Source organism: Eptatretus burgeri, chromosome 10 (genome assembly GCF_056783735.1).
Source record: "Eptatretus burgeri isolate ZD-2024b chromosome 10, Ebu_testis_v1, whole genome shotgun sequence".
NCBI lineage: Eukaryota > Metazoa > Chordata > Myxini > Myxiniformes > Myxinidae > Eptatretus > Eptatretus burgeri.
Window position 1 is genome coordinate 22,781,726 of NC_140970.1, and position 12,152 is coordinate 22,793,877.

General features: G+C 40.4%; 1 protein-coding gene across 2 annotated transcripts in view; it reads right to left on the reverse strand.

Annotated features, from left to right (window-relative positions):
• Positions 1 to 12,152, reverse strand: part of LOC147018076 (serine/threonine-protein kinase WNK2-like) — a 192,253-nt gene that overhangs the window by 56,486 nt on the left and 123,615 nt on the right. The window contains exons 9-14 of one of the 2 annotated variants that reach the window (XM_085897389.1): positions 3,022 to 3,798; positions 2,221 to 2,313; positions 1,078 to 1,218; positions 913 to 959; positions 505 to 700; positions 152 to 268 (exon numbers count right to left, since the gene is read on the reverse strand). In XM_085897389.1, coding sequence (XP_085753515.1) covers positions 152 to 268; positions 505 to 700; positions 913 to 959; positions 1,078 to 1,218; positions 2,221 to 2,313; positions 3,022 to 3,798 — 1,371 coding nt within the window. The remainder of the gene's footprint in view (positions 1 to 151; positions 269 to 504; positions 701 to 912; positions 960 to 1,077; positions 1,219 to 2,220; positions 2,314 to 3,021; positions 3,799 to 12,152) is intronic. The other variant, XM_085897390.1, reaches the window with a different exon arrangement.

Sequence of the window (12,152 nt, forward strand, 5' to 3'; positions counted from 1 at the left end):
TTTAGACTTCTTTTCTCTAATTGTTTTTCTGTCATACGACTTTGCCACCACGAGCATGAACACGACGCTCAACATTTGTTCTTCTTTTGTTTTTGACAAAATGAGTCGTACGCTCGGTGAACTTGTCTGCGGCTGGTCTGCATAATCTCACCATGTGCTCGGCTATATCCTCTGCATCATCTGCTTCCACGTCAAACTTGAAAGTGACCTTCTTATGATTGTGCGTTTCAATCTGGCACTCTACTTCCTTGTCCCCACTGTCAGAAACCTGGTGAAAAGCAGCAAGATCATTAAATTGCAGGAGTGTTCGAAAACTTTCAATATCATGTAATACAAGTAGTTTAATGATAAAGCATAGTCACACAAATATAATAATATTACACAGTGAACCAATTACATCATGGTTTGTTATCATGTTCTTCTTCAGTCATATTTTGAACCTCATGTTTTCAACCTTGAAAAGCATAAGTTATGATGAGATGGAAATAGCAGATACGAACTGACCGAGAGGATATGCAGACGATGCCGAGAGCCACGTTCATGCCGAGAGCGGGTCCGTGTCACTCTGCGGCGAGGCCTACGCAAATGCTTAATCTCACCATCACGGCTGATTCCTTCATAGCCATCACTTAACTCCATGCCCGAAGTTGCATCCGAGAACATACTAAGATCATGGCAAGGACTTGGGCTTAGACTGCGCCTTGGGTTTTGGGAAAGACAAATGTGCAACTTATAAGTAGAATGTATCCTAGAAAAGACAAAGAAGGAAACCACTGGATACGTATATTTTAACAAGCTACTATAATTAGGCTATTGTTTGAATAGTGTGGTTAAGAATATTGAGGAGCTCAAATAAGGGCAGAAATTCTCAAAATGAAGGAAGATATCAATAAAATATACATCTTAACAAACCGTTGCTGACAAGGAGCCTGAAGTAGGCTTGAAATGCTGGCTCTGGTCTGTTGAGGGGAAGAAAAACAAAATCTTCAAAAATAGTCATCATTTTAAAGAGAAGACATAAGGATCCCTTTTACTTTCCCTTTCTTTTAGATGAGATGGTAACAGAATGGCACTTACTTCTGGTATGCTGGGTTTGGGCTGACATACTTGAACTGTTGGTGCAGGTTGGGGTGTAACCCTCTCTTGGTGTTCCAAGCTCTCTTGATGGGGTGTCTCACTTCGATTAACAGCTGGTTGGGCTACCTGAGCAGGAAGTGACTGAAGAATGAAAAAAAAAAAGAAGAAGTTAAATTTTGGTTAAATCTGAAATCTCTCTCCAATCGGATCAATCTTATTCAGTTTCGTGGATTCCAATTATAAGTACGAACGAGTTTATAAATAACGTGTAAGTTTTACATGCTGCGTCGGGATTCATGGGATTGAGGGAAATTGTGGCGCAGTAAAGAGTAGAGAGCAGAACAAAATAACAATCACTTTATAAATTCACAAAGCTGAAGAAGAGCTCGAATCTTACACCAGTTTATCTGGGAGAGCTAAAGAACAGAACATGTTGATCTGTCATACTCACAGTGGGGAATGAGACATTATTGTGTGCAGGTACTAAAGTCACATTTTAACTCAATATCACTGGTAAACAAACATGTTCTGTGATATTGGCAAACAACACATTTATAACCTGGTGTTGGCTCAGTGGTAAGGGTGGTGGCTTGGGAACCTAGGGTCCTGAGTTCAAGCCCTGTTTTTCGGCTGAATTAACACCAGGGGGTTGACTCGGTCTGTCATCCTTCTGAGGTCAGTGAAATGAGGACCAGTGCAGCAGCCAAAAGGCTGCACATGAAGGGAAGGGGTATTGACGGATTTATTTAAAAAACAACATCTGGTATTGGTGTGGTGCAGGCATGATGGGCCGAATGGCCTCCTCTTGTGTAAAAATTTCCTTGTAAAAAAAAAAAAAATACAGATGTCTTATTACTGTGAATATTCAAATCCACTTGCTGTGAAAATTAGTCTGTTCATCCAAAAAGTTACATGATGAATGATGATATCCACTTCAACATAGTTTCAAGATGGTGACTCTCGGTTGATGGATATTGGATGACTTGAACAGATGAAACTGAAAACATAAGTTGACTATATGGGGGGAAAGGAGCATGCATGTAAATATGTGGCCCTCCCAGGAAAAAAAAAAGCAGGAGAGTTGGCATGAATCCTTACACACGTGGCAATAAAGGATGCAACCATGCAAGACTAATCTCATACCTGTACTGGGCCTGTAGCTGGCCTTCCTTGTGATTTGTTCAATTCAGATGGAGGGACAGCACTTGCAGGAGCAATAATGTTGCCTCCACTCTCCTGTGCAAAGAAACAAGTCAAGACATCAGCAGCGAGGCAAAAGTTTTGTTGTTTGATCACCAGTGTTTGTGCAAAGCTTTTCAGATGTTGAACTTTTTGGCTGAGGGTTAGGGAAGAACGTTAGCATGTGCAAGCCTTCACCTGACAGAACATGCATTAAGGCTGGAAGATCTTATTAAAATTTATCAAATATTACTGCATTATCCAGATATTAGGTTTGAACAAGCATTTTAATATTAGAATTCCCTTACAAAAGATTTCTCATGAGATCTGATGAGATTCATCAGGATCGGATCAGGAAATTTTTGTAAGCTGGGTTGATAGTGCAGCCATTGCTAAACTCCTTCCACCCCTAATTTTTATTCAAAATAAAATCAACACTTGTTTTTTTGCAATTAAATTGTGTCTGAGCAATCAACAACGTGGATAACCGAGCCATGAAGATCCATCAAAATGGTAACAGATACATTAAGAAAAAGTGCATCAGTTGAAGTTTGCGAAGTTGCACAATCTTACAGCTTGTAAAGGGTTTAGAAGCACAAGTATGATTTGCCTCAGGCACATAAAAGTGGGAACAGCCACAAAAGAGAGAGATGGACAATTAGGTTTGCTTAATTGGCTTGGCCTGCAAGTTAGTCGCAACTACGTCCTAAAATGTGGAATTGAATGAGCGAAATGTCACTCCATTTCAATCTCCACAAGCAGAACCTTTGCTCCTTGTTGACTGAGAACACCAACATTTTCTTCCACCGAGGCCACAGAGGCAGTGCTGGCAAATGGAAAACGAGTTGTCTGCAAGGTGTCAAGTGGACAATCTATTGGAGGGCTAGAGAGGGGAAAGGTAAAACTTGGCGACGCTGGAGTAGTTGCTGAAAGCCAAATGGTAGCCGGGTGTGGAGTAGCAGTCCAAGAAAGGCCTGGATGACCTGATAAAGATCCAGGAGCCTCTAAAGAAGGTGAAGGAATATCAAGGGAGAGAGGACGAGGTCTGCGATTTGATGGCGTGCGTTTCAAGTTTCTCCTTTCAGGGACTCCACATTGTGGTGGCTGGAAGCCAGGTGGCCGAGAAGCCATTGAGCTGACCCACCCAACAGGTGGTGGTGAGTCAGGTGACACAGGCTTAGCAAGACACCAAGTTGGAGGGAGGATAAACATCGCTGAAAGTGTAGCTGGTTCACTGGTGACCGGATATGGTGGTGAGGAGAAATGCTGAACAAATGCATTCTCACAGTGTCTAGCCTGTTCAGCTGCACATCTGCATTCTGCACATCTGTGCCCTGCATTGGACTGTGCTATGCTGTCGGCAATGGAGTTTGGTGCTTGAGTAAATGACAATAAACCCCAAGCCGAGGGGCTGCTTGGAGGGCGAAGAGAGGGCATTCGGCTTAGGTTGGGGTGCTCCTGGATGGAAGAAAATGTCGGAGGGAGACTTGCAGATGGATTGTCTTCTGGCCAGCATTGGGAAGAGGTTGCCTGAACGCCAGACTGAAAGAAAAAGTGCAATATAAAGAAAATATACATAATATTGGGGGAGGGGAGGGAGAGAGGGTGGAGGTTGGTGTGGTTATGCAATCTTTGCAACTGTGCTAAATCTCATTATTATATCGTAGTGAATAGGACAATGTTGTGTAAATGCTGAAAGAAAGACACATGTTGAAAAGTGAATGTCACCTAAAATAACCAATAGAGCAGTTCTTAGTAGCCAATTCACTTTGGCACATATTGTAGGCCTTTTAGGAATGATTTAAGCCTTTTTGATGATTTGTAGGCCTTTTAGGAATGCAACTTATTCATGTTGGCTTTTTTTTTGTTGCATAAATGGCTCACTTTATGCTTTCAAATCTATACATCAGTGTCAGAAATGAAATGGACAAGATTCAAAAGTTTCCCTAGTGTTTACAAAATCGCATTACAATTAGCCTGCTTTAACCAATGTGAATGGAGTTTTAAGGTAGGCCTGGATAAAGCAGCCTCTACATTGAGTGGGGGGCACAACATACAACTGGGATTATGTAGAGTTCTCGGATACAAGCAAAGACTGTCTTGCAGAAAGCACACAGAAGGTCACATAGCTTCCTACAGACCCAAAGGTAGGCATAAAAGCAAAAAGACAGACATACTACAGACAGACAAGGAAAAGGTGCCCAGCTTAATTGAAATGGCTCCACAAAGCGCTGTGTTATTTGCACCCTTGTTAATAATTTAATTTTGTCAGTAATTGTCACATTTAACACTTGCCAGTAATTGTTGTCATTAAAATTTGTGTTAATGAACACAATTTGTTGGCTAATCGAATGATGTGAATGAAGATCAACGTGTTAAAATGCTGTTAAAATGACCTTGTTTTGACAATGTCTACTTTAACATGGTGTGAAAGGAAAACAAAGGTATTCAAAATTACATTTTTCTCCATTAAGTTCCCATTGCATTAGTCGTTTTAGTTGCGATATAATCATCATTTATGTTATGTTCTCTTGGAAAAGCATCTTGCGCTTGTGGAGGCCATTTTTAAGGGGGTACCGTACGCTTTCCAAGGTCAGTGCGGGAAGACTGTTGCGCCGGCAGTGGACATCAGGGTGCACGTGCATTGGTAGCAGGCTTTCCAGAGCCATTGCTAGATCATTCTGAACAGAAGGTCTTCGTACTCGAGGAGATGGAGAGACCGTTGCAGAGAGACAGATAGAGGGGGAGTGGGGTGGTGGAGGTGTGCCCGGGGGTGAGGGGTAGTGAGACATGTTATGGTAACTAGCGTAAGGCGGTGTGGGAAGGCAAGCGGCAACGCTGTGTCGGCGACTGGGCTGAAACAGAGATAAAAATAAAGGCAAAGATTAAGACAAGAAAAGCAAAAGGACACGGACACACACACGTACACAAGGCAGACAGACAAACAAGAAGAAGGAGAGGAGGAAGTAGAAGAGGAAGAAGAGGAAGAGATAAAAGAAGAAGAGGAGGAAAATAGTTTAGCACAGGCTGATAGGAGAAGTGCAAGATCATTTGATATTTTCAAAATATATAAATGATCGAATCTCCGTTATTTAACATGAACCGAAGGGGTCATAATATTTCATTTAAAATTCCCACTTTAATTTTTTTCAAAAGCAAAATGTATTCCTCTTTTAGCTTTATTGCAACATTTGTTTGCACTCAAAATAAAAGAGTAATCTTTTTCTTCCATAAGCCTCGTTTTTGTAAAGAAAAAAAAAAAGAGTAATAATAATCAAACTAGAACTGCCACTTTATAACTGCTGGCAGTGATGACCGGGTACCCAGTCCGTCCGCCTTTGATACAACATGGGACTTTCTGCAGATGACAGTCACAAAGTTTCGCTTTGATCGGGAAAGTGGTTCCAGAGAAAACATTATTTAAGAGTGATACAAACACAGGCCTGCTTCGAGACGGCGCGGAACAGACGAGTTACGAACCGGGCAGCACAAAGCATTCAATTTCGTTATTACTGGCTTCCAGATTCAAATAAATAAATAATTCTGGCTCCCAAACCGTGTGACCGATCAGGTTGAAATTTTAAACTTTTGTTTATCATATCACCTGAATTATAAATCTGAAGTTTCGCATATCCAGAGGCAGCGGTTCCAGAGTAAACAATAATTAATATTTATCCTTCAATTCAAGATGGCGGCGAAACCATGTGACGTGTGATGTCATAATTTGGACCACGTGTGCAAACATGATGGTGGATGATAACTCCAAATTTTCGCTACTCCAGGTTAAGCAGTTCCAGAGAAAACATTATTTAATATTTTTCTTAAAACCAAAATGGCTGCCAAACCCTGGGCCCGATCCCGTTGAAATTTCAAACCCTCATTCCGCATGACTGTTCCACCATAAAGGTGACGTTTCACATTGATTGATGCAGTTCTTCCAGAGTAAACATTAATTAATATTTTTCCTTCAATCCACTATGGCTGCCAAACGTTGCGTCGTACCTATAAAGGGGGTGAGAACTTTTTATTCGTCATGGAGAGGCGGTCATAGTGGTGGAGTTTCACCTGGATCTGTTCAGTCGTTTCAGAGAAAAAGATGTTTTAAGATATTATTTTTCAATCCAAGATGGCTGACGAACCATGTGACCTATGACATCACAAGTTTATATTCTGCTTCCAACTAGGTATTGGAACACGTCTGTGAAGTTTCGTGTTAATCGGTAAAGGTGCGTTTTTCTATCCAAGATGGCCGCCAAACCATGTGACGTGTGACATCATAATTTTTACCATGCGTGCATAAACGATGGTAGATGACAATTGCAAATTTTCGATTCGTTAGGTAAAGCGGTTCCAGAGAAAACATTATTTAATATTTTTCTTAAATCCAAGATGGCGGCCAAACCATGTGACTTATCAATTCGAAATTAACAAACTTATATCGCCTTCCTGTCCCGAATATAGTTCTGAAATCTCCCCTTCATTGGACCAGTGCATCTGGAGAAGAAGATGTTTGAAGGTTTTAGGGTTTTTTCAAGATGGCCGCCAAACCATCTGACCGATCAAGAAGAAATTAACAAACTTGAGAAAGGACTTCATGGGGAATATATGTGTTAAGTTTCGTCTTTATCTGTCTTGCCCTTCTGGAGAAGAAGATTTTTAAAATTTATTCATTTTCAATCCAAGATGGCTGCCGAACCTTGTGACCTATGATATCATAAATTTAAATTCTGCTTTCCATCGTCGACCCGAACAAGTGTGTGAAGTTTCGTGTAAATCGGATAAAGTCTATTTTTCTATCCAAGATGGCCGCCAAACCATGTGACTTCTGAGGTAAAAATTTTTTTACCATGTATGCAGACTTGAGGGAGGAAGGCACTTGCAAATTTTCGCTTCGATGGCTTATGAAATACCAGAGAAAACATTATTTAATATTTTCTTAAATCCAACATGGCGGCCAAACCATGTGACCTATCACTTCGAAATTAACAAACTTGCATCGCATACATGTCACGAATATAGTTCTGAAATCTCGCCTTCATTGGACCAGCGCTTCTGGAGAAGAAGATGTTTGAAGGTTTTAGGGTTTTTTCAAGATGGCCGCCAAACCATGTGACGTATCAACAACAAATTAACAAACTTGAAAGAGGGCCTCAGGGGGAATGTCCCTGTAAAGTTTCGCCTCAATCTGCGCAGCCGTTCTGGAGAAGAAGATTTTTAAAAAAAAAAACACTAAAAAACAAGATGGCGGCCGAAATACGTCATCGATGACGTCAAGAAAAACATTTTCGTCGGTGATTTTAGGCGTAGATGACGCTCAAAATTTTTCAGATTTTTCCTATACGGCGTTCTACTTGACGAATTTTCACCGGTATATCGCTTCACCTATGACGTCACGAAAAATCACACGTGTTCCCCATAGGGAGCTTAGTAAAATGTATCAAACGAAAAATTTTTCCATTGCACGGTTTCCGAGATACAGATGTCCAAAGTTTATCGCTTTTTTCAAGATGGCGACCGTACCACGTGACCAATGACGTCATAATTATAAGCTGATTGTGCTATCAAAAAAGATACATACTATGGTGAAAATTTCCTGTCGATCGGACTTCGTGTTCCAGAGAAAATGATTTTTAAAGCGAAAAAGGGTGCAAAATGCCGGCGGAAAAAGAAAAATAATAACTAGAACTGCCACTTTATAACTGCTGGCAGTGATGACCGGGTACCCAGTCCGTCCGCCTTTGATACAACATGGGACTTTCTGCAGATGACAGTCGCAAAGTTTCGCATTCATCGGGAAAGTGGTTCCAGAAAAAACATTATTGAAGAGTGATACAAACAGAGGCCTGCTTCGATATGGCATGGGACTGAAGAGCAACGAACCGGGCAGCACAAAGCGTTCAATTTCCTTATTACTGGCGAACAGATTCAAATAATTAAATAATTCTGGCTGCGAAACCGCGTGACCGATCAGGTTGAAATTTTAAACTTTTGTTACGCATGTAGGCTAAATTACAAACCTGAAGTTTCATATATATAGAAGCAGCGGTTCCAGAGTAAACATTAATTAATATTTATCCTTCAATCCAAGATGGCGGCCAAAGCATGTGACGTATGATGTCATAATTTTCACCACATGTGCAAACACAATCGCAGACAATAAGTGCAAATTTTCGCTTCGCTAGGTTAAGCAGTTCCAGAGAAAACATTATTTAATATTTTTCTTAAAACCAACATGGCTGCCAAACCCTGGGCCCAATCCCGTGGAAATTTCATACCCTCATTCCGCATGACTGTTCCACCATAAATGTGATGTTTCACATTTATTGATGCAGTAGTTCCAGAGTAAACATTAATTAATATTTTTCCTTCAATCAACTATGGCTGCCAAACGTTGCGTCGTACCTCAAAAGGGGGTGAGAACTTTTTATTCGTCATGGAGAGGCGGTCATAGTGGTGGAGGTTGGCCTGGATCTGTTCAATAGTTTCGGAGAAAAAGACGTATAAAGATATTATTTTTCAATCCAAGATGGCTGACGAACCATATGACCTATGACATCACAAATTTATATTCTGCTTCCAACTGGGTATTGGAACAGGTTTGTGAAGTTTCGTGTAAATCGGTAAAGGTGCGTTTTTCTATCCAAGATGGCCACCAAACCATGTGACATATGACGTCATAATTTTTACCACGCGTGCACACACGATGGTAGATGATAATTCCAAACTTTCGATTCGTTAGGTTAAGTAGTTCCAGAGAAAACATTATTTAATATTTTTCTTAAATCCAACATGGCGGCCAAACCGTGTGACGTATCAATTCAAAATTAACAAACTTATATCAACTATCTGTCCCGAATATAGTTCTGAAATCTCGCCTTCATCGGACCAGCGCTTCTGGAGAAGAAGATGTTTGAAGGTTTTAGGGTTTTTTCAAGATGGCCGCCAAACCATGTGACCGATCAAGAACAAATTAACAAACTTGAGAAAGGACCTCATGAGGAATATATGTGTGAAGTTTCGTCTTCATCTGTCTTGCCCTTCTGGAGAAGAAGATTTTTAAAATTTATTCATTTTCAATCCAAGATGGCTGCCGAACCTTGTGACCTATGATATCATAAATTTAAATTCTGCTTTCCATCGTCGACCCGAACAAGTGTGTGAAGTTTCGTGTAAATCGGATAAAGTCTATTTTTCTATCCAAGATGGCCGCCAAACCATGTGACTTCTGAGGTAAAATTTTTTTGCTATGTATGCAGACTTGAGCGAGGAAGGCACTTGCAAATTTTCGCTTCGATGGCTTATGAAATACCAGAGAAAACATTATTTAATATTTTTCTTAAATCCAACATGGCGGCCAAACCATGTGACCTATCACTTTGAAATTAACAAACTTGCATCGCATACATGTCACGAATATAGTCGTGAAATCTCGCCTTCATTGGACCAGCGCTTCTGGAGAAGAAGATGTTTGAAGGTTTTAGGGTTTTTTCAAGATGGCCGCCAAACCATGTGACGTATCAACAACAAATTAACAAACTTGAAAGAGGACCTCAGGGGGAATGTGCGTGTAAAGTTTCGCCTCAATCTGCATAGCCGTTCTGGAGAAGAAGATTTAAAAAAAAACACTAAAAACAAGATGGCGGCCGAATTACGTCATCAATGACGTCAATAAAAACATTTTCGTCAGTGATTTTTGGCGTAGATGATGCTCAGAATTTTTCAGATTTTTCCCATATGGCGTTCTACTTGACGAATTTTCACCGGTATATCGCTTCACCTATGACGTCACGAAAAATCACACGTGTTCCCCATAGGGAGCTTAGTAAAATGTATCAAGCGAAAAATTTTTCCATTGCACGGTTTCCGAGATACAGATGTCCAAAGTTTATCGCTTTTTTCAAGATGGCGACCGTACCACGTGACCAATGACGTCATAATTATAACGTGATTGTGCTATCAAAAAAGATACATACTATGGTGAAAATTTCCCGTCGATCGGACTTCGTGTTCCAGAGAAAATGATTTTTAAAGCGAAAAAGGGTGCAAAATGCCGGCGGAAAAAGAAAAATAATAACTAGAACTGCCACTTTATAACTGCTGGCAGTGATGACCGGGTACCCAGTCCGTCCGCCATTGACACAACTGATACAACATGAGACTTAAATCATAGTCGCAAAGTTTCGCATTTATCGGATAAGCGGTGCCAGAGAAAACATTATTTAATGGTGATACAACCACAGGCCTGCTTCGAGACGGCGCGGAACAGACGAGTTACGAACCGGGCAGCACAAAGCGTTCAATTTCCTTATTACTGGCGAACAGATTCAAATAATTAAATAATTCTGGCTGCCAAACCGCATGACCGATCAGGTTGAAATTTTAAACGTTTGTTTCGCATGTCGGCTAAATTACAAATGTGAAGTTTCGTATATATAGAAGCAGTGGTTCCAGAGTAAACATTAATTAATATTTATCCTTCAATCCAAGATGGCGGCCAAACCATGTGACTTATGACGTCATAATTTTCAACACATGTGCAAACACGAATGTAGACGATAAGCGCAAATTTTCGCTTCGCTAGGTTAAGCAGTTCCAGAGAAAACATTATTTAATATTTTTCTTAAAACCAACATGGCTGCCAAACCCTGGGCCCGATCGCGTTGAAATTTCAAACCCTCATTCCGCATGAGCGTTCCACCATAAACTTGATGTTTCACATTTATTGATGCAGTAGTTCCAGAGTAAACATTAATTAATATTTTTCCTTCAATCCACGATGGCTGCCAAACGTTAAGGCCGTACCTCAAAAGGGGGTGAGAACTTTTATTCGTCATGGAGAGGCGGTCATAGTGGTGGAGTTTCGCCTGGATCTGTTCAGTCCTTTCAGAGAAAAATACGTTTAAAGATATTATTTTTTAATCCAAGATGGCTGACGAACCATGTGACCTATGACATTACAAATTTAAATTCTGCTTCCAACTGGGTATTGGAACACGTTTCTGAAGTTTCGTGTTAATCGGTAAAGGTGCGTTTTTCTATCCAAGATGGCTGCCAAACCATGTGACGTGTGACATCATAATTTTTACCACGCATGCACAGACAAAGGTAGATGATAATTACAAATTTTCGATTCGTTTGGTTAGGCGGTTCCAGAGAAAACATTATTTAATATTTTTCTTAAATCCAAGATGGCGGCCAAACCATGCGACTTATCAATTCTAAATTAACAAACCTATATCGCCTTCCTGTCCTGAATATAGTTCTGAAATCTCCCCTTCATTGGGCCAACGCTTCTGGAGAAGAAGATGTTTGAAGGTTTTCGGGTTTTTTCAAGATGGCCGCCAAACCATGTGACCGATCAAGAACAAATTAACAAACTTGAGAAAGGACCTCATGGGGAATATATGTGTGAAGTTTCGTCTTAATCTGTCTTGCCCTTCTGGAGAAGAAGATTTTTAAAATTTATTCATTTTCAATCCAAGATGGCTGCCGAACCTTGTGACCAATGATATCATAAATTTAAATTCTGCTTTCCATCGTCGACCCGAACAAGTGTGTGAAGTTTCTTGAAAATCGGATAAGGTCTATTTTTCTATCCAAGATGGCCGCCAAACCATGTGACTTCTGAGGTAAAAATTTTTACCATGTATGCAGACTTGAGGGAGGAAGGCAATTGCAAATTTTCGCTTCGATGGCTTATGAAATACCAGAGAAAACATTATTTAATATTTTTCTTAAATCCAACATGGCGGCCAAACCATGTGACGTATCACTCGAAATTAACAAACTTGGTATCGCATACATGTCACGAATATAGTTGTGAAATCTCGCCTTCATGGGACCAGCGCTTCTGGAGAAGAAGATGTTTGAAGGTTTTAGTGTTTTTTCAAGATGGC